General features: G+C 46.7%; 1 protein-coding gene across 1 annotated transcript in view; it reads left to right on the forward strand.

Annotated features, from left to right (window-relative positions):
* EPHB1 (EPH receptor B1) overlaps positions 1–26961 on the forward strand; it is a 605917-nt gene that overhangs the window by 172886 nt on the left and 406070 nt on the right. Inside the window, exon 2 of the mRNA XM_004381423.2 lies at positions 612–676. Within this exon, the coding sequence (XP_004381480.1) occupies positions 612–676 (65 nt within the window). The remainder of the gene's footprint in view (positions 1–611; positions 677–26961) is intronic.

Here is a 26961-nt window from a genome sequence, read left to right on the forward strand (position 1 = left end):
AGCTTCTGTTTGGAGGTGAGATGGGAAGGCAGAGAGGGTTAGGAGCTGGTTGAATGGATATTGGGAATCGGGTAGAAAGGAGGAGTGTGGTGTCACAGTATGGGGAGAGCAATTAGAGTCATGTAACAATGTATGTATAAATTTTTGTATGGGAAAAAATAAAAAAAATAAAGGAAGGCAGGACAGAGGAGACTGCTGGAAGAGCAGCCCAGTGGGGAGCAACATGGGCAGAAAGCAATGCCTGAGAAGGAATTAAATCTGGCTACTGGATCTGAGTGGCCCTGGAAGAGCCTCTAGGTAGGGTGATCTGGAAGAAGCCAGATATCAGGGGGTTCGGTTGTGGGTGGGCAGATGACTCCATCCCATGCAAGTGACTTGGGGTCATTCAGGGAGAGAACATCTGACTTAGTGTCAAGAGACCTGAGAGCTGCATCCAACTCTGTCATGATCTGTGTGATCCTGGAAGGCTCTTCTCCTCTCTGAGCCTTGGACTCTAAACCCGACCTTAGAGATACCCAAGGCTCCTTCCAGCACTGACATTTTATTGTCATGAATAACTTCATGAACATAAGGGCCACTGTCTTACCAGTTTTTCTCTTTTTGATCCACAGAAACTTTAATGGACACGAGGACAGCTACGGCCGAGCTGGGCTGGACGGCCAATCCAGCATCAGGGGTGAGTATCAGGCCATCAGTCCTGCTGTGTGGTCCCTGGCCTGTGGACTGGCCAGGTGGGCAAGAGCTGGGACAGATCTGGGCAGTAGGCTTAAGGAGTGGAATGTGGGTGTGAATGTTTGTGTCTACTGCCCATCCAGGCACAGGCAGCACCAAGGTCTCAGACCTGAGCTGCTCTTGAGTTCCATAATGTGAACCATCTCTTGGCACAGTCCTTCCAGGGAGCTGGCCCTTAGGTCACCAGGGCCGTGCCTGTGTGGGAATGTTGCAGTGGCTGCCCAAAGCTGGACCAGGAGCCTTGGAGCAGACTAGAGATCTGTGATGCACACCAGGCTGCAGAGAGGACAAGGGCAGGAGGGTGGGGCTGGCATTTGGAAGGGCTGAAATCTCTGCCTCTGTTGGGCTAGAAGCCTGATGGGGAGAGTCACTTCCGACACACTCTGAGAGGCCCAAGGCCTGGTAAGGCCCTGTGAGCAGGGAGAAGCATGGGTGGCATCACATTCCTTCACTGGCCTCAGCTCCCTGCTCTGGAAGAGCACTACCTCTGTTTGCCAGGAGGAGAAAGATAATTCTTCTAAACAGGTGTTCGTGTCCCAGCTGAAGCCAGCCCATTTGAAAGCTTAACTAGAGAGAGCTCTTCTTCACCTGGAATTTGACATAGAGAAATGTTTTCATTCATTCATTCCGTGTTTATGCACCTGGCCAGACCCTGCAGATGGAAAGATGGAGCGGCCTTGGGGAGCCGATGGTACCCTGTGGGGAAAACATGTTAATAAATAGGCTGAAGTACATCTCTCTTTGGTGCAGTGGAAAGGTCCAGGGCAGGTGTGGGCACAGAAGTGAGAGAAAGCACAGTGGGAGACAGGAAGCCTTTACAGAGAAGGTATTTGTGAGCTAGGTTTTGGTGGGTGAGTAGGAGTTTGACAGGTGGTAAATGGGGAATCTGGAAGAACATTCCATAGGAGGACTAGCAGGTATGAAGGGATAGAGTCATGAAAAGACATGAGAGAGGAGAGTCTGTATGTCTGGAACATGGCAGGATATGGACAGTGCTGAGAGAAAGAGACTTTACTGTGTAGGTAACTGTAGAGGCCTAAGGGGAGGGGGGGATGGGGCAGGTAAGGTGCAGTGCCCTGGGTGCTGCTTGAGGCAGGGTGGCAGTTAGCAGTTTCTGTTGGCCATCATAGTTTCCATCCCCATCTGTGAGAGATCATTCAGTAATTTAACCCTAATTGCCCTAGGCACTATTTTCCATAGTTAGGCCCCTGGTGCTGGGGAGATCCTGGGCAGGACCAGAAAACCGTTGTATCTGCTGGCAGGAGTGTGGAGAACAGTTGAGAGAAAGCCATTTAAGAGGCTCTTTCAACTGTCTTGGATGGATCAGAAGAGTCCAGTTAAAACGGGATACCCAGAGGGCAGTTTGAGAGAAGAAGGAAGAATTGGTAGCAGTTGACACCAAATAGGTGAGCAAGGGGAGGCAGATGGCGATAATGTCCATGTTCCTGGCTTGGGTGATGGGCAAGCTGCATCACAAAGGGAGAGGGCAGGAGGAGGAGTAAGTGGGCTCTTCATCCTCAGTAAAGAGGTGAAGTTGGGCTGGAGCAGGGTGACCCTGTTGTTATTGTGTGCGATTAAGTAGATTAATCTAACTCATAGCGACCCTATAGGACAGAGTAGAACTGTCCCATAAGGTTTCCTCGGCTGTAATCTTTATGGGATCAGATTGCCAGATCTTTTCTGCCATGGAGCCACTGGTGGGTTCAAACTGCTAACCTTTCAGTTAGCAGCCGAGCATTTAACCATTACACCATCAGGGCCTCTTAGAGTGACCCTAGGCTTCCTCATCTGCCCCAGCCCTTCTGTCCCCATTCCTGTTTTGGGAGACCTCCAGCCTAGGGCCGAGCGCCCCTCTGCACTTCTCGGAGAATCTCCAGCTCGGTGGGACCACAGCACATCATAAACGGCCCAAAACAGTAGGGTGGTTTCCTAACATGCCCTTGTTCTGCCACAGGGACTGTTCTAATTGGGACATTCAGGTCACAAGTGAGCTGTGACCTCTCCTGTGCATTCTTCCCTGGTTTCTTACTTTCACTCTGTCCCAGCATTTGCAAAAATGCACTTTCCCAGGCACAAACATCATGCCTTGGGGCAGGGAGTAGGATCTAGCACTGAGATGATCTTTCCCAAAGCAGGGGGCGGGGCAGGCCAGGGCCTATGCCCTGCTGCCCACTCTAGAGAAGTCTCCATCTGCTAGGAACACCGTGGTCAATTAAGGAAACCTTCCTCGGATTAGGAAATTTACGCAAGGTTGATGAGATGGCACCCCATCCAGGTTGACTGAATATTAAGAACTTGCCACTCTTTTATAAATTGTGTTATTATTTGAGGATTGTGTTTTCACAAGGCATTGACATGATTAATGGTTAATTTTTCCCTTGATTTTTGTACACAGCACCTGCCTTCTTTAAACTTCTGATCTTTCCCAAGTAAGATTCTCCTTGAGGGAAACGTTCAAAGTCAAGTGATGCCCTTTAGAGACAGCAGCTGTCTGGCTTCACTCTGCTTGCCTTCCCCTCTTGTTACCAGCCAGGGCTCAGCTGCGTTTTACCTGAACAGTCTTCTTGGGGGGACGTACAACCAGTTAGTTATTCACCTGGTGTCCTGAGCTGCTTCCTAGCCTGTCTTCCTGTCCAAAGCTTACAGAGACCAGCAAAGGGTCAGGCTGGCCCTCAGCCTGGGTTGAGAGGGAGGAATCGAGGATGATGCTTCCTTCCCTGGCTCTCTTCTCCTTTGTTCTCATCATGGGCAGTTGCCTCCAATTATGCAAACACACCGGTGACTCCCAAGTGTATGTCGCTAGCCTGGGCTCACATATCCCATTGCCCCCTCCACTTCTTTCACTGGATGTTCACAGGCACATCATTCTCAGCATGGCCCAAACAATTCACCATCCTCTCTTTCCCCCACCCATGCACATGGGCCTCCTCTCCATCTTAGCACATTGTAAAGTTTAGAAACTGGGAGCCATTCTTGACTTCTTTATCATCCTTCAGCCCTCAGATCACTTGACCCCTCCTCAGGAACACCTTCCCAGCACTGTGGCCACGTCAGACCCCCCGTCACAGGTCCCCTCAGTGCCAGGGATCTTTCTGCAATAGCACTTTTCACAGTTGCAACTTTATACCTCTATATATTAGTATTTAATTAATTTATACCCCACCACTCTGCCACAGCCACATTATAAGCTCTGTGGTGACCAGGACAATGAGTACTTGTCTCACCATTGGAAACTAGCACCTGGTTCACTACCAGACACACAGTAAGTGCTCAGTGTATATTTGTAGAATGAATACCTGAGAGTTTCTGATTTCGGCGAGAGGGTGAGTGTTGATGCCATTCTTGCAGAAGGAGAAGCAGTTTTGGGTGAGAAGAGGCTGAGTTCAGTTTTGGACCTGTTGGGTTTGAGGTACCTCTGGGGCATCCATGGGAGGTACGTCACCAGCATTTCAACTTACTGGAAATGGAACCAGAAGGCAGTTCACATTAATGGGACAGGAACCCAGGGAGTGGCTGCTGTCTCCCAGGGAGGGGAGCGGGTCTGGAGGGAGAAGAGGAGAGAGTTGGATGGACCTTTGAGGAAAACTTGTCAAATAGAGACAGCCTAAAAAGAAGACTGAGGTGGGACGTCCTGGGAGGTAGGAGGACACCAAGAGAGGCTCCTGTCATGGAAGCCAAGATGGGAGTGTGTCAGGGAGGAAGAGGAGACAAAAGTGCAAATGCTGCAGGGTTTAGCTACAGGGACCCTACAGGGGACCCACATGAATGGCTTTCAGAGGTGAATAGGGAGGAATCCAGAAAGCAGAGAGTTTGGGGAGTCAGTAGGAGATGAGGAGATGGAGACAGCAGTTTATGTAGGGGAGGAGAGAGACGGAGGTGAGCAGTGAGCGAGACTGTGGAATAATCATCTGCCTTTTAAGAGGGAGGGGAACTTTTTCTGTTTAAATAGGAGTGCAGAGATAAGGCATGCATACAGATATTGAAAATACTCAGGTTGGGTGACTGAAGCCATAAAATAGAAAATTCTCTCAACTTCTTCCTGAGGTTAGAGGTGAGGTACTGAGAGTAAGGGGTGGGTCTGTGAAGCAGTAGGTTGTAGGAGGGTGGAAAGGTTTGAACTAACTGCTCCTGAGTAGTGGGGAGATTTAGAAGGGATATGGCAGAGTGAGGGCCTGGGTGTGGCCGAAGGCCTTGTGGCTCTGATGACCCTGATCTGCAGCCTCTGTTATCTCCTGACTCTCCCTGGAGGAGGCATGGCAGTGGGATCACCCAGACTCAGGTTAGGCAAGAATGGTGGGACTGAAGGGGTCAGGAGCTGAGGACATTGGTGAGAGGGGGCTGACACCATGTTTCATGGCATCTACCTAGTAGGAGGAGGAATGAAGCCAGGAGGGCCTGAGACACTGTGACCAAGTACAGGGGCCCAGATGCAGGTCTCAGTGAGGATGTAGAACAGGTGTGGTGGAGTAGCACAGGAGGGCCGAAGGCTGTGGCCTTGAGTCTGGGCTGGGATTTCAGACACTCAGAGTACTTCTGGGTGATGAAGTGGTCCGGAATGGGGCCAAATGTGGGCTGCTGGAGCAGAGAGGCGTGAACCTCATGGCACTGAGATCAGTCCTGGGTGGGTGAACCACAGCCTCCTGAGACTAGTGGGGAGGAAACAGGAGCCTGCACCCTCTTTACCCAGCTCAGAAAGGGAAAATAGCATCAGATTACTTCTCTCCAGTCAGGATCCCATGCATGCATGCTTAAGATGGAGAAGAGAGAGCATTGTTCTGGTAGCCTGGGGATCCCCCAGGGAACTGGATCTACTTAGTTCAGAGGAGGCACCACATTCAGCTAGGGGCCCAGCTGGCTCAGCAGTAGACCCTATGCATAATGCATGGGGCTCTGCAACGTGGGGCTCCCGGAGAGAGGCCAAGGGACTCCTCTTTTATGGGGCTGAGTGTCTTAGTGGCTGTACTTGAGAAATGCCAGGTTTGGAAAAAGGTTGGACCACCCACCCACACATAGCCCATAAATCCTTTTCAGTTATATTGCCGGAAAGCCAGTCATAATCTTACATGTCCAAAACAGAAAGCATTTATGGCTACATTCAAAGTGTTGCTTTGTAATCTAATTCCAGCATAGTGCCCTTAGTTTAAGGCTTTTAGGTTTTACCTAAATCAGGGGGCTTCCTGGTGAGCAGAGGGAGAAAGTCTCCTTAAGTAACAAATGCCAGGGAGGGGCTGAACTCCCACTGATGGCCTCTCCCTGGGAACCCTCACCGGTGGCCCTGGTGACTGCCTTCTTGGGCTTCTACTATACTTCCCAAACCCTTGTGTGCAGCCCTGCCCTGAAAGGCTCCCTGTTCTTCACATCTCTGGACTTGTGGGCAGTTGGGAGAGTGCCAGGAGGCCGCGTGAGTAGAACACTCAGTGTCAGACTCAGCCACGGTCTGTGCTGGATGAACGCTAGCCTTTATAGTTGCACGGTTGCCACTCCACAGTCTGCCCCAGTTTCTAGATGCTGCCTCTGCCGCCCTCACTCTTTTCCTTTTCCCTGCATCAGGTTCTGTCCCTAATATGTCAGCTCTGTTCTCTTCCCCTGTGAGGAGACCTCGTGGATGCTCCTTCCCACCATGGCTGGGGTAGGGACTAGAGGCTTTGTACTGACTTCTAACATACTGTCCATCCCTTTCTAAGCTCCAATCCTGTTGATGTGTTGGTCTCTCTCACTGGACAGTGGGATTTTGGAGGGCAGGGAATGAGTCTGTGTCATCTCTATGTCCCCAGTGCCCAGGGTCTGGCCAGGACAGGCTTCAGTAAATGTTTGTTGACTGAATAAATGAATCAGGAGCAGATCATTCTTGACATTTTTCTGCATCTCCAACCCAGGGCCCTAAACTTAGTAGATGCTCAAATTAGGTTTATTGTAGCCCAATGACAAGTTTGTTGTAGGCCTCTGAACACCCAAAAAACCTTTGGAAAGGGCATAATTAGTGATGCAAATGGAGCCACCTCTCCTAACAAGCATAATAAAGGAGACCTGGGCATCCACCAGAAGGTCTTTGTTGCTTTCAAACCTTGCTGCTGCTGTTGTTGTTGTTAGGTGCCCTCCAGTCAGTTCTGACTCATAGTGACCCTATAGGACAGAGTAGAACTGCCTCGTAGAGTTTCCAAGGAGCACCTGCTGGATTCAAACTGCCAACCTTTTGGTTAGTGGCCGTAGCACTTAACCACTACGCCACCAGGGTCCCGAGGTCCCCCAATAGTGAAGTGTTTCCAACTTGCTTTTTGGAAATCTGAGCCCAGAGTTATTTTACTCTTGAAGAGCTTGGATTCTTTTCCTGAATTTGGCCTGGGCTCATTGGCTGTTTGCACCTGGGCCACTGGTGGCCTCTGTGTGTGGGTTTCCATGTCTGTGAAACACTTGGCCTAAGTATAAACATCTCTCTGAGTTCTTTCCTCAGAGAGCTCTCCATCAGCTTCCAGACTCCACTCCATCTGTGCTACCTTTTAGAACTACCTTCACAGCCTGTGACATACTCGTTGGCTATGTTAACATTGGCAAATCTCCATCATCAAAGGGGGGATTTGACAAAGGTCTGGAGCCAAGGCTGATGAGCCTAAGTTTGTTCTCTCTGTGCGTGTATATATATAAATATATATATGTACATATGTGGAGTCCCTGGGTGGTTCAACCATTAAGTGCTGGGCTACTGACCAAAAGGTTGACAGTTCAGTTCCACCCAGAGGTACCTCAGAAGCAAGTCCTGGCAATCTACTTTCAAAGGGTCACAGCCATTGAAAACCCTATGGAGTGTAGCTCTTCTCTGACACACATGGGGTTGCCATAAATTGGAATTGCCTCAATAACAACTTTTTTTTTAATGTATTTATGTATGTGTGTGTGTATGTATGGCGAACTTAAATGACCTGATTTCACCTCCTGCCTCTGTAGACAGTTCCTAGAATTCTGGAAATATTTTAAATGATGAAAGGATCATTGGACTAAGTGGAGAGGTTTCTGAGGAGGCCACTTTGAAGGGAGCAGCACACATTGGAATGTCTGTCTGATAAACTGACTCCCAATGGGAGACGCATGTCCACAAGTGCAGGCACGCTCCCTGGGCCACTTGGTAACCCCTGGCTGCTTCCCTCTCACTGTCTGTCAGATCCTCTGTCAGGTGCCCTCGCCAGCCACCCACCTTGTGGGAATGAGGAAATCACACTCAGGAGAGAGATCCACTCTCATAACACCCCATTTGTTCCAAAGCCAAGCAAAAATTGATTGAAATTCATCTGGCCTGATGAGTGAAAACTTTAAGGTTTAGTAGTTAAGACCCCAGGCTTTGGCATCAAATAAACTGGGCTCATATTTTGGCTCTGCTGCTACCTGGCTATGTGATCTTGGGCCGATCATTTAGACTCTTTCAGCTCCTGTTTCCTCTTTTGTACAGTGGGGTAAGGTTGGTAACTGTGTCATACATGAGACAATGTCTGTAAAAAGTGTTCCTAGTAAACACTCAAGAAAGGCTGGCATATTGCCAACCGTCTGGAAGGCTGAATTTTCTCTTTTCTTTCTTTGATGATTCAATCATGCTAATTAAGACAGAAAGGCCTGGGCTAAATTAGACAAATCCAAGAGAAATATGGCTCTTAGCAAAATGATTTTATGAATGGCATTTTACCATATATGAATTCCAAAGAATTCATGTTGGATTTCCAAAGAAAGTTGGTCCAACAGAATGCGAAAATTATTGAAAAATATCATTAATATCACGTGCAAGTATAATTTTGCTGAAGATCATGCAAAAGTGGTTGTAGCAGTACATCGACAGGGAACTGCCAGAAATTCAAGCCAGATTCAGAAGAGGATGTGGTACAAGGGATGTCATTGCTGATGTCAGATGGATCTTGGCTGAAAGCAGAGAATACCAGAAAAATGTTTACCTGTGTTGTATTGACTATGCAAAGACATTTGACTACGTGGATCATAACAAATTATGGATAGCATTGGAAAGAATGGGAATTCCAGAACACTTAATTGTGCTCATGTGGAACCTGTACATAGACTAAGAGGCAGTCGTTCGAACAGAGCAAGGGGATACAGCGTGATTTAAAATCAAGAAAAGTGTGCATCAGGGTTGTATTCTTTTACCATACTTAATCTGTATGCTGAACAAATAATCTGAGAAGCTGGACTATATGAAGAAGCATGTGGCATCAGGATTGGTGGAAGACTCATTAACAACCTGCAACATGCACATGACACAACCTTGCTTGCTGAAAGCGAAGGGGACTTGAAGCACTTACTGATGAAGATCAAAGACTGCAGCCTTCAGTATGGATTACACCTCAACATAAAGAAAACAAAAATCCTCACAACTGGACCAATAAACAGCATCATGATAAGTGGAGAAAAGATTGACGTTGTCAAGGATTTCATTTTACTTGGATCCACAATCAACGCCCATGGAAGCAGCAGTCAGGAAATCAAATGATGTATTGCATTGGGCAAATCTGCTGCAATAGACCCCTTTAACGTGTTAAAAAGCAAAGATGTCATTTTGATGACTAAGGTACGCCTGACTGGAGCCATGATATTTTCAATCACCTCATATGCATGTGAAAGCTGGACAATGAATAAGGAAGACTGAAGAGGAATTGACACCTTTGAATTATGGTGTTGGCGAAGAATGTTGGATATACCATGGACTGTCAGAAGAACGAACAAGTCTGTCTTGGAAGAAATACAGCCAGAGTGCTTCTTAGAAGTGAGGATGGCAAGACTTCATCTCATGTACTTTGGACATGTTATCAGGAGGGACCAGTCCCTGGAAAAAGACATCATGCTTAGTAAAGTAGAGGGTCAGTGAAAAAGAGGAAGACCCTCGACAAGCATTGATGCAGTGGCTGTACCAGTGGGCTGAAACAACGTTGTGAGGATGGCACAGGACCAGGCAGTGTTTCATTCTGTTGCACATAGGGCTGCTATGAGTCGGAACCAACTCAACAGCACCTAACAACAACATCAGCATGAATTCCAGAGCATGCTAGGGTCAGGTGAGCAAAGGGCGGGCTCAGGGTGTTGGTCATCCTTTCCCAAATGGTGCCACTGCATGGGGGCTTGGGTGCTTTGGACCCGATTGCTGATCACTGGGAGCTATTCTCGTCCTATACTTTTGTATCAATCAGGACTCTTTGGTGTCCAGTGATAGTAGATAGAAAAGTACAGTTCAATTTTGAAGGAAATATCTTTGCTTGAGTAACTGAATGGTACAAGGGCTGATGTGGTTTCAAGTGCCAGATCCCCAGAATCTCTCTCTTTCTCTCTCATTCTCTCCCTCTTCCCCACCCCTTCTCCTTCTCTGGTCTCTCTTCCCATGGTGTTGGTTCCATGCTTGGGTTCTTCTTGGTTACAAGATGTGAGCAGCAGCTCCAGCCCCTACAATCTGTTTTGTCTACGCTCCCTGGAGAAGAGTAAACACCTCCTCCTAGTCCCTGAAGCAAATTAACTCTGATTGGGCCTGAGTGTCTTGGCTTACACCCCATGCCTGCCCTGAACCAATCGCAGTATCCAGGAAATGCCTAGTCCAGACTGGCTGACACTGAGGGCTTGTGCTGCATCCCTGTGCTTGTTCAGAGCCTGCTGGAAACCTAGGGACTAAAGGACAGGAAGGAGTAATTTTCCAGAGGAAATTGGGATATAGTTACCAGAAGGGTGAATGGATGCTAGGTACGGGAAAAAATGTAACACTGTATGACAGGCTCTAAGTGCTTTCCAGCCATAAACCTGCTTATCCTCACAACCACCCCTTTTACAGATGAGGAAACCAAGGCACAGAGCAGCTGGTAACTTGCCTGAGGTCACATGGCAAAAGTATTAAGGCTGGCATTTAAACTCCTGCAGGCTGGTTCTTGTGCTTACCACTACGCATACTGTCCTTCTCAAGGAAATGCCCACTACAGTGTCCACTGCCACTTTGCACACGCTTCACAGGGTGGGTCGCAGAAGGAATTCCCAGGTTGAGTTGCTGTGAGCTCCTTGAATTCAGCCTCGGTATGTAAAAGATTTTGTCTCACAGTACGAGATACAAGTGCTGTCCTTTTGCTGAGATGTTACCCAGGAATTGGTACTGCTTTCTTAGCCAGAGAGGCTCTGCCTCCCCGCTGGTGGGCTGCTGACCTCCTTCATTTTCTCTTCCTCCTCCCCTTGCCTCTTCAGGTGAACCACAGAGAGACGTCAGAGCTCCCCATCCTAGGCCTCCCACCCACTCTTTATCTCTCTCTCTTTACCAAAAGGCCTGTAATTAGGAAACATTAGCAGGCTCAAAACAGCTTTCATACCTGAAACATCCTCTGTAATTGCACTCAGCAGTGCTCTTCCCTGGCTATTAATGTCACTTTTATGAAGCAATGAGGAACAAAACACCCCGAGGCGCTTAAAACATTTTTTTATATAATACGTGTCTTTTAGGAATGGAAGTTTAAAATCACCTGCCTGATGGAGACAGTGATAGACAAAAGTCATGGGGGGCCCAGGAGAGCCAGGGAGGCTGGGTCCCTGGGGAGCTGGAAGACAGGTCTGTGAGGCTTAAGACACTGTGTGGGGAGAGATGTGGCAGCCTGATGGGATGGGTTGACAGTGCTAGATGGGTCCCCAGGGGAGGAGAGTTGGGCCAGATGAGCACCCAGGGCGCTGTTCTGCCTGGCTTCATTGTTTATGGTCACTTTCTCACAGGACAGGGTTTTTATATGAGACTTTGAGACTTTTTTGTGTGTGTGGACATGTGTGTATTTAACAGGGAGGTGAATGGAATGTCATAGATGACCAGTGTTATTGAGTAGAATATTAATTACTACAGTGACTGCAGAAATACATTGAGTATAACTATGAATGTGTGGGTGTAGGTGTGTGTGTGTGCCACACATGAGGGGATGAAGGGAAAAGAGAAAGAGAAAGAGGATTCTCTAGATTGCTATATTAAAGGACTTTGGAAATTGAGGTTGGTTCACCAGGACTTTACTGTCTGGCAAATTTATTTTCTTGCTCTTGGAAAAGGCTCGCAGGCTTATTCATCAGCAGAGCAGCAGATATTTCCTTCCACAGACTGTGGAGGGAACTCCAGAGGTCACTTAGCCCACCTTCCCTCTCCTGGAAACAGGCTTAACCCTGATTTTCCCAAACAGACAGATGTCTCTTGTTTAAAACCTTCCCCAGGAAGGCTATCCTCCTACACTGTGCCTTGTCCCAACTCTAGAAACCTTTCTCTGGTTAGTATTTGAGCCTGAGGACCAACTGCTCAATGACAGCTCTTCTCAAGTTGAGGCATGACACCCCTGTTAAGGGTGGGTCACTCCTGACAGTTATGGCACTCCCTTCCTCCCTCCCCTGCCAGCTCTGGGGACACTGTAGAGCAAAGGCGCCAGTGGCTCTTAGGGCAGTGAAAACAGGGCTCCTGACACAGACACCAGGGTGGAGCTAAGGTGGGTCAGCAGGGGCTCATTGTCCTAATAGGCTCCCTCCCAGCTCCCTCATCCTGGTTGTCTTGGTGAAGAAAGGAAATATATTATTGGAGAAGAGCAAAGCATGACGAGGTAGGTGAGGCAGAGTTAAGAGGGCTAGATACAATGGGCAGAAGGAAAACAGATGAAGAAGGAAGGGTCAAGATCATCAGAAGAAAGATGGGGACTCTGAGCCTGGCTCCAGGAAGGACGAATGTGATCTAGTGTCTGAGCCTGTCAACATTCAGGAGAAAGGATGAGAATCAGGAGCAGCCCACAGCTGATTCCTAGGAGGTAGAGATCACACATACTTCCACTCTCCAACTTTTTCTCCATTTCTGACACCAGTCCCCCCTCTCGCCCAGCCCCTCTCTACTTCTCTGCTAGGTTCAATAATTTGTGGTGATGGACACACAGAACTCACAGACCATACTCACAATTATGGGGTTTATTAGGGAAGTAACAGGCTATAACTTAGGATCAAGATCAGCTGCAGGAGACAGGATGCAGTTTATCAGTCAGGACAGTTTCCAACCAGGACAGCTGTCAGCTTCTTCTAGGTCATGCCTGCAGGCAGATCTTTCTCTTGCTGTGCCAGCCAACAGCCCTTCTCTTGGCTGTGCCAGTCCCCAGGCCTTCTCTGGGTCTGTGCCCTGCTTGGGCAAATGTTGCAGCTCTTTAGCTCCACTGATAAGTGCCTGGAGACACCCCACCCCTCCAGCAAGCCTCCTGCCTGAAGGCACTCAGTTCTGTCCCACTCCGTGGGCCTGCAAGTCCACTGCAGCCATCTCTTTCTCTCCATGGGCTGGTAAGCCCACTGCACCATCTCACACCAGTCTCCTGGTTCCTGCTACTCGTACTGCTGCTGCCGTTTCTCTACCACTGGGCTCTGCTGTGCTTGCCACTGCTTCTTGCCATCTTCAGTGGTACAGCTCTCTCTCCCCTGGATCTAGGAGATTCTCAGCACAGGGACCCCAGGTCCAAAGGACACGCTCTGCTCCAGGCTCTTCTAGATAGTAGTGAAGTTCCCCCACAACCTCTGTGGGGTTGGCCCTTATATTCAATTTCAAGGCATGGCCCTCCCAGCCAGACCACAAGCCGATCAGTCTTCTTGGTAGACCACAAATCATTCAATTTGCATAGTAATTGACCAATTCCTACAAGGTCACTTAATCCTATTGGGTGGTTTTATGTACCCTATTTGCATAGTATACTGGCCAATCCCTTGCAAGATTGTGGCCCAGCCAATCATCTTTGGCAGAGTTATAAACCCAAGGCCAGAAAGGCCATATATAAGAGAAACCCACTGCACTACAACAAACTTAGCACTTTTGAGAACATGGTAGCCATGAGCAGATACCTTTTCCTTTACCACCACTTATTGCCAAAAGTGTTAGAATAATTTGGCCTAAATACCACTGTACTTCCGGTAGTATAAAGGAACAAGCCCAGGCTTTGAAATATGATGTTCTAGGTTTAGTCCTATTTCCTGCTAAATCCTTTAACCTCTCAGAGCCCATTTTCTGCCTCAATAACATGGATAATGTAAGATCTTATTTACTGAGTGGTCAGGAGGATTAAATTGTGTTTACCTTTTTTGCAAACTATACAGCTCAGTGCGATACCACTTGCCCTGATTAGTATTAGTGGTAGTGATGACTCTTGTTTGAGGGGCTTAACTTCCATGAGATGAGAGTGGGAACTGACTGAGAGAAGCCCCTGAGAGTATCATGATAAGCATTCCAGAGTTTACTGTTTGGTTGTGGTTCTCCCATGAATAACATCAGAGGGTATGCTCTGTTACTAATAACAGTGTTATTATTATTATTATTAATGATAACTACTACTACTATTTACCATTAATTAAGTACCAACGTGTACCAGGCACTGAACATTCCTTGTACTACCTCACCGAATTCTCGCCTGCAAGGTAGGTGGTATTTTCCCCATTTTGCAGAGCAGGCACTGGGGTTCAGAACAATTACCCAAAGTCACAGGACTGAGTTGCCGCTGAGAACTGGCCCTGGCCTGTCTGACTATAAAGCACTCTCTTGTCCCTGTACCTCTGCCCTGAAGGAGTGTGCAGAAGGGATCTTAGAGTCACTGTCTTATATTGTTGAGAAACCATAGAGTAGGAGGCCAACGAAGAGAGGCAAATGTTCCCAAGTTTTCTACAAAGGGAAAAGGTATGTTTTAAAGGCCAAGGGTCAGTGAGTAGTATCACATGGTAGGTACCCGATGAATCATTTTTAAAGCAAACTCTAGGAGGGGGTCGGAGCAGGTGGTCTGTGACACCCTGGTTTGGTGGCAGAGAGCAGCAAGTCCCAGAGGAGCCTGGAGGGGAAGGCCCTGCTCACAGAGCAGATAAGGCCTGTCCAAGAGTGAGGTCTGGCTAGGGATCCAGAAGAGGACACAGATGGTCTCTGCAGATGGCTGCCTCCCTGGTGGTGATGGAGGATCCCGGCTGGCTCAGCTCTCATCGTTACCCTTGGCAAATGTTCAGGAAGCGAGGTCCCTGAGAAGGGAAAACTGGGGAGAGAGAGATGTGAGTGGACCTCAGGGTGCTGCTTTATCCCATCCAGTGGCCTCAATGTTGGTCTGCTGAACCAGCCCCTCCTCCACATGAGATGCTCCTCTGCTGATAGACGTGGGGGTCACAATTGTGGTGTACTTTCATCTCCACGTGCACTGTCTCACTCATCACTCTTTCTGGTTGAGACAGCCATATCTAGCGTGTCTTTGTGGGCTCTCTCAAAAGACGGTCAGTATGAAAGATGTCAGAGTATAATTGAAGCTCACCCTGCTGATCCAGAGCTCTGCCTTCAAACCAGCGTGGTCAGTGGGAATGATATATGTTTGAATTTAAGTGAAGAAAATTAACTGAGCAGCAACAAGCCAGGACTGACCCAGGTGGGCAGCACTCAGGTGGTGGGGTCCCATGTGTGCCTGGCCACATCTTCATGGGGCTGAGCAAAGGAAGCAGGTACAGGAAAGGCTATGCCAAGCTCAGACATTTAGAGATGTCCAGGGGCAAGCCTCAGGTGATGGTGACCCCATTGTGTGCTGTGCTGGGCTTATTCTGAGAGCTGGATTTTTTTGAAGGGACATTGGCAAAACTGGAGTGTGTCTAGTGGGGGTGACCAGTGATCATATCATTCAAAGAATGTCTGTGGATCTGGGAACCTCAACCCAGAGCTGATCTGAAGCATAGACCAGGAGGCAAAGGAATGAGATAATTCTTCTAAAACAACCCAGAGTCCTCCACAGGCTTCCCAGGGCCAAGATCCAGCAGCGTTAGTCCCAGGAAGAAACAGTCCTCTGAAGTGGGTCACAGGTGGTGACTACGTTCCCACCCAATGAGGCGGAGGGTAGAAAGGACAGAGGAGGAGTGGTGGGGGTCCTCTTCCCAGGGCCAGATTTCCCTCCACTCTGAGAATGGGAAAGAAGCCAAGAGCTCCTTGGAAAATGCCCAACCCCTTGCACCCCAATGGCTGGCTCTCTTGTCTCCAGGAAAGCTCCAGCTGGCCCGCCCTGGTTACAGCAGAGCCCTTTGGCAGCCCACATGGCCACGCGCAGTCCAAGCACTGTGAGCTTGTGGAATGAGGCACCCATTTTCCCAGCCTGTAACTCAGCATGATGGCCCAGCTTCATGCTGGCCTCTGCTATGCTTTCAGAGCAGAAATCCCTCCTAGCCGAAGGGAAATGCCATCAGTCTCTCCTGGGGGTAAGGCTGGACTCTTCCGCCAATGGAGTCCAGGTCTGGCCTAAGCAGCAGAGTTAGGAAGCAGGGTCCTGGGGCCCGCCGCGCCTGCCCCTGCCTTGTTTGACAAGGCCTTGTTGGGCAGCATTGGAGGAGGACCACATTCAGTCTACAGCTTAAGATAATCACATGTGTGAGGCACTGGGATAATGACAGCTGAATACTCTGCCACTGTTGCCATAGTGACCAGCCAAGCGCTAGTTCCCTCTTTTTTATTTTTTCTTTCTTATTTTCTGAGCCTCCTTGTTATAAGGCTGGCTTGTAGGGTGGGGGATGAGTTTGGGAAATGGGAAAAAAGGAAGGAAGGGGGAGGGGAGATCCAAGGAGGGCAGCCCATTATACACTCTTTAAACACCCCAGCTGGAGGTGTTTTAAATCTCAACAGAAACAGAGAGAAAGGTGTCTTAATCCCTAGCTCCCTGTGAATTATTTAAAGGGGTCTTGTCAGAAGGATGAATTTGTCACTGTTGCGGTGTCAACAGCAGCAGCAGCTGTCATAATGGCTGAGGACCCCACTCCAGGCAGGGCCTGGTACGAGAAGCTGCTGCCTGGTGGTGGTTACAGCAGCCCAGGGCTATGGACAAGCAGCCCCTCCCAGGCACAAGCCAGTAGTGTTTCTCCTTGTGTTCTGGCAGAACCCTGGGTGTGAAATGTGCCAGGGTGCAGGGCTATGCCCTCTGGACCTCTGGCCGTGCCCTCTGTTAGCGCCGCTCCCTTAGCAGTGGGCTCTGAGTAGTAACAGGCATTCACCTGGCTGGAGGGGGGCTCACACAGCCATCATGGGGGGTGGGCACATACAAACCAGGGCCACACCCAGGTTCCACCCAGGCCACGCCAACACCCGCACCAACACACACACACACACACACACACACACGTGCGGACAAGATAAGAAGGAGAGTCTAGAGCATACATATCACAGAGGGAGAACCAACCCTCTGAAGGAAAAATCAGTGACCCCCGAGAGCTGATACCCACAATAACTGACTCACAAGGGGCTCTTACTCCAGTTGAAGTGCTGTACTTTTCATGCATTATCACTTTACTCCTCATAACCATCTTGTGGGGTAGGTGCTGTTAGCATCCCTGTGCTACAGAGGACACGGAGGCTCAGTGAGGTTTAAAGACTTGCCCACAGTCACACAGCTAGGTCAGGCTGAGTCCCCACCCTGTGAACTTAACTCCTGTGCTAAACAGGGGGTCACCACACTCTCTATGGTGCTGGGGCAGGCAGGGTTACAGAGGGCTTCTTAACCCCAGTTCTTTTTTGACAAGCGCACAATGTCCTTCTTACTGGTTCAGATATACTTCCTTTGGGGACAACTTTCCCCACTTCCTGAATTTCTCCACCATCCAAGTCTGGGGAAAAAATGAGTATATGTTTGTCATATTTTCTAATTATGTCCCTCACCCCCAGCCCCTCACACTTGTACATCCCAAGGAGTGAGTCCTCCTTGCTGTGCATTGGTGGTTAGAGAGTTGCTTTGTGCCACCTCAATATGTAAGCCTTTCCAAGGTGGTGGGCTTTCAGAAGCAGTGCCCACCCGAGCTACCCTTATCTCTTTGACACACTGTATGGGGCTCTGTGGTGGGGGCCTATGATCATGAATGGGGTGGGGGGAATAGGACTATTGGTGTCCTCCCAGGCCAGCACATCTGGGAAGTAAATCAAGCATATTGGGAGGTGCGCTAGTGCTCCAGGCCCTTGGGAGCCATTGAGTAAATGGCTGTCTTGGTTGGTTGGTGTACTAAATGGTATATCCCTCTGGGCTTGTAGGAGTTTATGCCCCACGGACAGCATTTTACATTTTAATTAGCCCTGTAGCTTGTCTGATACCTGAGCTCTTTCAGGCTTAGTCTACTGTCTACACAGGAGCTGTGTCCTTGAGGTCCAGGCTGACTGAGGGAAGGTTTGACCATGTGAACTGCTGCCCTAAAGAGTCTGGCCTCCTGTGGGTTCTGAGATCTGTGCTGCCCGGGCCTCAGCGGGCGTCTCATTTAGAGAGGCTGCCTTCTGCCACTGGGCCTGAAAGTGGGTCTTTGCATGTCCCTGATTGGGCCAGTGCTAGGGAACTTCCTTGATGGTGCCACAAGGCATAGTAGCAACAACTGTCTGAAACAGAGTAGGTTCCCCATACAGTGGCTTGTGTCCAAATACAGACTGCTGCATGGTACCAAAGCCTGTGAGCTGTGTCAGATTTTGTCTCCAGTGGTCCAGGGATTGCCTGATTGAGGGAAGAGAACCCATGCTGAAGCCAACATAGACAAGCTCAGCAGATTCAGGGAAGGGGAGGGCGAGGGTTTCTAGGCTGTCCCTCTGAGTCTGTAAAGAGAGGGAGTTCACTCATTCATCCCTTCATTCTGCTGACCCAAGGGCAGGATTATTTATCTAAGATGGAGACAATTTCCACACCCTGATGATTCAGCTGGAGGTGGATCTTAAGGTTAATATAATGATGATGATGATGATCATAATAGTAATAACTAGTTCTCAGTAAAATGGTAGTTATGTCAGGCATAACACTGGCTGAGTTACATTCATTATCTTTCAGTCCTTGAACACTCTGCAAGATAAATAGTATTTCGCAGATGAGGAAACTGAAGCTCAGAAAGTTTTCTGTGGTCATGGAGCTGTAATTGGCAGAGGTGGGGTCTGTCTGATCCCTGGCAACCTCTCTAGCTTCATCTCTTCCCACTGTTCCCTTGCTCTTTGCTCTTCAGCAGCCACTCTGATCGCCTGGTTTTCTTGGCACACTCCTGGCCTGGAGGGTTTGTACTTGTTCACTGTGCCTGCAGTGCTCATTCCCCAGGCACCGTCGAGGCTGGCTCCTGTGTGTCATTCGGATCTCTGCTCAAAGAGAGACCTTCTCTGATGACCCTACTGCCCACTGTCCCTCTCCATCTCCTTAAATAATTAGTTGCCCTTGAGTCAACTCCAACTCACAGCGACCTCATGTGTGTCACAGTAGAAATGTGTGTCATAAAGCTTTGAATGGCTGATTTTTCAGGAGTAGATCACCAGGCCTTTCTTCCAAGGTGCGTTTGGGTGTACTTGAACCTTCAACTTTTCAGTTAGCATCTGAGCTTGTTAACTGTGTGAGCCACCCAGGGACTTCTACCTGCCCCTTAATAGCATTTAACATTATCTGACTTTATACTGGAGCCCCTGGGTCTCCAGAAGAGTCCCTGGGTCTCCATCAGTTCTTTGTTAAGAGAGTGAGTTAAATGAGCTGGGTTTGAAACAAATCAGAATATCTGAGATCTTCGTAGGCTAATAGTGGCTAAACAGCTCATTTCAATTATTTCTATCCCTATCTTAAATGGTAGTGTCCAGAGGAAGTGCCCTCCCCATGGAGGTTATCATGATATAGCACTGTGATAGACACTGTGCATTCTGGGAGGGCCACAGCCTGCCTAGGGGAAGTGCCAGTAGTCCAGGTAGGGGCCACCTGTCTTCAGCCACACATAGTGGAATCAGTTAGCTTCTTTTAACTTCATTTTATAATTGCTGTTTATATTAGACCCAAACATATTGTTTCTTAGCTTGTTCATCATCTAATTCATTTGGCTCCAAATGACCTTTGTCTGTTTCCAAAATTCAGATCCACCCTTGTTGGATAAGGAATGTGTCAGAGGCTCTGAAGACTTTTCTAGAAGGTAGTGTAGATGGACTGGCAGATAGACATCCATGGCAATGGTTTTGAAGAGGGACAGTTTATATGGATATAAGAGTCTTGATAACATATTTTACAAAAACGCACACATATAGAATAAGCTAGACTGCAAGTAGTCAATATGTACTATCCAAATGTCAGCAGACACTCTGGACTGCTCCAGCAACAGAACTAAGAGCGCTGACTTCCAATAAGCAAGTCTAACCTAGATCTTCAGGGTCCTAGAACTGTCTTTCTCATCCATCAAAGTCATAGTTCGAAAGCTTAAACAAGTACTTTCTAATGGATGTCATTGTTTTCCTTATTATGCTTATCTCAAGGACAGGTGGTCCATTTACGTCAATAATAGTGCCCTTTGAAAGGCTGTTAATATTCTGTTGGTTGTGCAAGGCTATTTGTTTCTTCTTCTCCCAGGGACAGGTTAGTCTGGTGGTATCTGCAGTAAGACCCCAGCAAAAGACCAGGGGCTGTGGAGGCAGGGAAGTTAAGGAACAGACCAGGACTTTGCTGGTTCACTCACCACCCAGTATTTATTGAGATCTACTGCCAATTGCCATGGAGTAGATTCGAACTCATGGCAACCCCATGTGCTCCATAGGGTTTTCAATGGCTGATTTTTCCAAAGTAGATCTCTACGCCTTTCTTCCGAGGTGCCTCTGTGTTGATTTGAACCTCCAACCTTTCAGTCAGCAGCCTAACGCGTTAACTGTGGCAGCCGGGGACTCCTATTGAGGGCTGAGAGCTGCGAATATGGAGAGGTATCCAACACAGTCCCAGCTCTCTAGGGGCAAGTCCATTAGAGATGGATTTGTATTTTAGAAAGCTCATAGGGGCAGGGGAGTTAAGGAGAATGACTGGAAGACTGACTCCAATGAGAGAGAAGTCATAGGGAAAGACGGACAGGCTAGTTATGAGGGAGATAGAAGACATAGGATTTGGTGATTAATCCCCTGTGGTGGGAAATGGAGAGGGCAAGTCCAGAGTGCTTTCTAGATTTCTGACATGGGGGACTGGGTGGTTGAGGTGCCATCTGTAGACAGAAGTGAGACTGCAGAAGGACTGAAGAGGGCAAGATGGTGAGTCTCAGGTGTTATTGGGAGGCATCCAGCAGGCAGCTTTATATACAAATGTGGGGAGAGGTTAAGGTTGGTGGTGTACACCATGGTGGTTGATGTCACTTGTGGGGATGAGATCTCCCAGGACAAGAGATGAGAAGACAGGGGAGTGAAGATGGACCCCTGAGAAACCTATGAATTTCACTGGCCCTAGACAGAACTGAATAAAATGCTGTCAAGCAATGCCGGTACTGCAAAGCTAGATACGTGAAATTATTTAACTTGTTGAAATGAACTAATAAATTAGTCAAAACATAATTCCCTGTCCTCAAGGAGCTCACAGCCTGGTAGTGGAGACGGAAGTCACACACACGAAACAATTACAGGATAGTTCACAACAGTGTATTATCTAATGCTAAATTGTGTGGAATAAACTCAATCACGCTTTAAGCATTCAGAAAAATGGTAGCTTAATATAAGTTGGGGAAGAAAAAAAAAAAAAGGAAATGAGACCTGAGCTGCCTCGAAGGAGGGAGTTGCAGAGAAGCAGACTCTGTCATTGATCAGCTGCCTGACTTTGGCCAGCTATTGAATATCTCTGGGCCTCAGTTTGCTGATTTGTCAACAAAAGGTCTTGGTCAACCAGATCTATAGTGGCTTCCAGCCAGGCCTGCTACTCTCTGATTCTAAGGCTGGAGGAGTTTAGATGGGATGGGATGAGGGGATGGGATAGAAGAAGGGCACTAGGGGTTAGTCAGCGCATAAACAGCAACATCAAGGTGCAGATATGGTATGGTCTTGTGTCTGGATGTACGAGGCTGTGACTCTGGCTTGGGTCCTTGCCATCCCCTGCCTCATTTGTTGTCATTACTTTCTGACCAAATAGTGGCCAGGGCATTAGTTCAGGCATGAGGTAATATCACCCCTAGCGCAGTGGCCATGGGAATGCCAGAGAGAGGCCAGATAGGAGAAATATTGTTCTGGAAGAAATGGTAAATCTTGGTGACAAATTAGGTACATTGGGAATGGAGGGACCTTTTGGCTTGGTAAGTCCCTGACTGACCTCCAGGATGAAATCTCAAGTGATTCTGTAGTAAGGATAAGGAAAGGGCACGCCTGGTAGAGGGACAGGATGAGCAGGGCCACTGAAGTTGCCATGAGCATGCTATTTGTGGATAATTGAGACCACTCTAGCATTGTTAGGGTGTTGAGGTATAGGGTAGATCGGATAACATAGTTGTTTTTTTTTTAATTTTTTAAAGCTATATTGAGGTATTATTTACATACCATAAAATTCACTGATTTTAAGTGTACAATTCAATGATTTTTAGTAAATTTAGAGTTGTACAACCATCACCACAATCCAATTTTAGAATATTTCCAATACCCTCCAAAAGATCCTGTATGCCTATTTGCAGTCACTTCCCTTTCCCAGCCCCAGCCCCAGGCAGATAATTTTCTGTCTATACATTTGACTTTTCTGAACACTCATGTATATGGAATTATACAATATGTGGTCTTTACTCAGTATGCTGTCTTTGAGATTCATCCATGTATCAGGACCTCTTTTTATTTCTGAGTAGTATTCAATTGTATGGATACATCACATTCTGTTTATCCATTCACCAGCTGATGGACATTAACAGACAATCTTATGTGCCATGTTAAACAACCCAGTTGAGAGCTCCAAGGAAGGAGGACTACGGTCAGATTGGCATGCAGTGAATATGAAACTTACTGCTAAAATAAGGTGCACAAGAAGCATCCCCTAGTCTTATTTTCTTTTACGCCAATTATTTCAGACTCTGAGTCCCCATCCCACTGGGTTGGTGAAAATTTCAGTCTCAGTGAATAATTCTTCTTTCCACCATGACTGTGCAAATCTCCCAGATGTCCTACTCAGAGCAAATTCTGAGATTGCTACTGCATATTCCAGGGACCCATGATCTTCTCAGGTCCAGCCACTTCCCGGTTCCCTGGACATGAGGCTCTGGAGGTAGTAGTGGCTGCAGTTAATAATTTTGTATGTACCTAATTTCAAATGCATGAAAGTATATCTGAAGAAAACACCACACAAACCCATTGCCATCTAGTTGATTCCAACTCATAGCAACCCTATAGTGTTATCCTGAAAGTGGAACTGCTGGATCAAAGTGTATGTGCAGTGTAATTTTGATAAATAAAGCCACAATTTCCATACAAGTTCTGCCAACTTACCCTTCAATCAGCTATGTATCAGAATGCTTATCTCCCACACCCAGCACAGTGTGTTATCAACATTTTGTTTGTTCTTAGAGGGTTAGGGAGTGGGGCGGGTATCCCAGTGTGGTTAATTACTATTTTGGTTAAAATGAGTGAGGCTCAGTATCTTTTTATATGTTTAAGAGACATATCTGTTTCTTTTTTAGTGAACAATTATTTGATATCTGTTGCTTGGTTTTCTATTTTCATACTGATGTGTAAACTTATTAAACCAAAACTGTTGCCCTGGAGTCAATTCTGACTCATGGTGATCCCATGTGTTACAGAGTAGAGCTATGCTCCATAGGGTTTTCTTGGCTGTAATCTTAAAAGAAGCAGATCAACAGGCCTTACTTCTGTGGCACCACTGAGTGGGTTTGACCTGCCAACCTTTAGGTTAGGGTCGAGTGCAAACCATTTGCCCCACCCAGGGACCTCCTATTGATGTGTAAGTTGTCTTTATATATTAAGGGAAATTAACACTTTGTCTATGATAAGTTACAAATACTTTTTTCCCATCATGTTTTCTTTTCTTTTGACTTTGCTTATGGCTGTTTCTGTCATGCTGACTTTAAAAAAAAAAAATGTGTAGTAGGGGGCCAAGATGGCAGCATAGTCAGATGTATCTGGTGGTCCCTCTTTTGACAAAGACCCAAAGAAACAAGTGAATTGATTATATATGACAATCTAGGAGCCCTGAATATCAAAGGCAAAGTTGAGGAATCGAACTGAGTGGCAGGGGGAGGGAGAGATGGTTCAGAAGCAGCGAGGAGTTGCTAGGCCTGACCTGGTGGGAGCTGGTGCCCTGTGGGCCAGATCGACTGGCATGTGCGGTGAGGCAAGCAGTGACTTTTGGGATGTGTTTTCTACATCAGGAGAGACCGAGAAGCAGAAAGTCTATTCAGGCCTCCAGAGCCAGTGAAAAGCTTCTCTCAATCAGCAAAAGTACGTGCGTTTAACCTACCATGTGGATCAAAAAACACCCCGTTTGGGAAGAAACTCTCTCCCCTTTACGTGCTCCCTCCCTGCTCTGCACCAGGTCCCAGGCCAACTTAGGCAATTGATGTGTCCCCTGGGCCAGAAGCAGGACCCATTACATGCCCTGAGCCATTCTCCGGGCTTCGGAGAGGAAACAACAAACAGGAAAAAATAATCTGCCAGCTCCCCTAAGCCGGGAACTCAGGGCAGGCACAACTCCTTTGCCTAGGTACAGTCATAAGGGGTCCATGGACTTTGAATGCCTTTCACCCTTGAATAGATCTCTGTAGGCCCATTTCAGCAGCATAGGCCCTCATTACCACAGTACAGCGGGGTATATACCTGAAGCCTAACTTCACTGTATCAGCTATATGGTAGAGTGGCAGGTTCAGGACATTTGATACCGCTCTGCCATTAAGCAGGGTCATCACCTACCCACATCAGGGGCCTGAGGACTGGTGGCTCCACCCATGCCACCTAGCCACCTGTGATGGGGGTCCAAGAATAAGTGGTGCCTCCCAGTCCTCACAGCCAACAGCATTGGGTGCCCATAGTCAGGCTACAAAACACACCCACTTACGCACTCTAGGGAACAGGGACATGGTTTCCTCCCAGACACTCAGGGGCAGCCATCAGCCCCCTGCCTTGCTCAGTGTGTGACCTGCTACTGCAGCCAGATACCTGTGACTACTCCAATCATCTCTGCCTGTCTAGGACTGTAGGTGAGAGCCTGTACCACACACTTGGTGTCTGACTATGTGGACACCTGAGTTGAATCCATACAAGAAAAGTAAACAGACTCCTGGGCTCAAATACCTAGTAACAGATCTAGCCACCTAGTGACAAGACGTTAGAGCTTCAAAGGTGCCAGTAATCAAGGCTAGCTCACATGAGCAGTCTACTCGGGCATATCAAAACAAAATAAGAAGCTAGGACACAGCAAACAAATATAAAATAAATAAATAAATTATTGCTGTCTCAGAGACAACAACAGTCAATATCAAATCACATAAAGACGCAGACCATGATGGCTTGAGCAAGCTCCCAAAACAAAGAATCGAGAAATTTTCCAGAGGAAGAAAACTTCTTGGAATTACTAGAGGTAGAATACAAAAGATATTAATATACAGAACTCTTTAAGAGATCGGGAAGGACATCAGGCAAAATACAGAACAATCCAAGGAACACACAGACAAAGCAAGAGAGAAATTTAAGAAGATTATAGAAGAACACAGTAACAAATTTAACAGGCTGCAAGAATCCACAGAGAAACAACAAACAGAAATCCAGAAGATTAACAATAAAATTTCAGAATCAGACAACTCAATAGAAAGCCATAGGAGCAGAATTGAGGCAATGGAACTCAGAATTAATGAGACTGAAGATAAAGCACTTGACACCAACTTATATGAGGAAAAACTGGATACAAGAATTAAAAAAATGAAGAAAACCAAAGAATTATGTGGGACTCTATCAAGAGGAATAACCTACAAGTGATTGGAGTACCAAAACAAGGGGGATAACAGAAAACACAGAGAGAATTGTTGAAGATTTGTTGTCAGAAAACTTCCCTGATATCCTGAAAGATGAGAAAATACCTATCCAAGATGCTCACTGAACCACACACAAGGTAGATCCTAAAAAAAGTCACGGAGACTTATTATAATCAAACTTGCCAAAACCAAAGATAAAGAGAGAATTTTAAGAGCAGCTAGGGATAAACGAAGAGTCATCTACAAAGGATAGTCAATAAGAATAAGCTTGGACTACTCAGCAGAAACCATTGCAGGCAAGAAGGCAACCGGATGACATATATAAAGCATTGAAGGAAAAAAATTGCCAGCCAAGAATTATATTTCCAGTAAAACTGTCTTTCAAATATGATGGCGAAATTAGGGAATTTCCAGATAAATAGAAGCTTCGGGAATTTGTAAAAATCAAACCAGAATTACAAGAAATACTAAAGGGAGTCCTCTGGTTAGAAAATCAATAACATCAGATAACAACCCAAGATTAGAACACAGGACAGAGCACCAGATATAAATCCAGATAGGAAAGTCACAAAAATAAATCAAAGCTGAAAATAGGGAAACAGAGATGTCAATATGTAAAAGATGACAACATTAAAACAAAAAAGAGGGGCTAATAAGTGTAGTCTTAGATCTTTCATGTGGAAGGGAAATCAAGGCAATATAAAGAAATAAAAGATTGGTTTAAACTTAGAAAAATATAGGTAAATATTAAGGTATCCACAAAGGAAACTAACAATCTGACACATCAAAATAAAAACCAAGAAAAACATAAAGACTCTGCAAATACAAAATCAACAACGCAAAAGAGGAAAAGAAAACGCATAAAGAAAAACAACTCAGCACCGAAAATTAAGTGGAACAATGAAACTGTCAACAATACAAAAAAAAAGACATCAAAATGACAGCACTAAAAGCATACTTATCAATAATTATGCCGAATGTAAATGGACTAAATGCACCAGTAAAGAGACAGAGAGTGGCAGAATGGATTAAAAAACACAATCCATCTATATGCTGCCTACAAGAAACATACCTTAGACTTAAAGACACAAACAAACTAAAACTCAAAGGATGGAAAAAAATATATCAAGCAAACAACACTAAAAAAGGAGCAGGAGTGGCCATATTAATCTCTGACAAAATAGACTTTAAAGTAAAATCCACCACAAAGGATAAAGAAGGACACTGTATAATGATTAAAAGGTCAATACACCAGGAGGACATAACAATAATAAATATTTATGCACCCAACAACAGGGCTCCAAAATACATAAAACAAACTCTAACAGCATTGAAAAGAGAGATAGTTCCACAAAATAGTAGGAGACTTTAACACACCACTTGTGGTGAAGGACAGAACATCCAGAAAGAAACTCAGTCAAGACACAGAAGATTTAAATGCCACAATCAACAAATTTGATGTCATAGACATATACAGAACACTCCTCACAACAGCGGACAAGTATACTTTCTTTTCCAATGCACATGGAACATTCTCCA

This window comes from Trichechus manatus, unplaced genomic scaffold (assembly GCF_000243295.1).
Source record: "Trichechus manatus latirostris isolate Lorelei unplaced genomic scaffold, TriManLat1.0 scaffold00084, whole genome shotgun sequence".
NCBI lineage: Eukaryota > Metazoa > Chordata > Mammalia > Sirenia > Trichechidae > Trichechus > Trichechus manatus.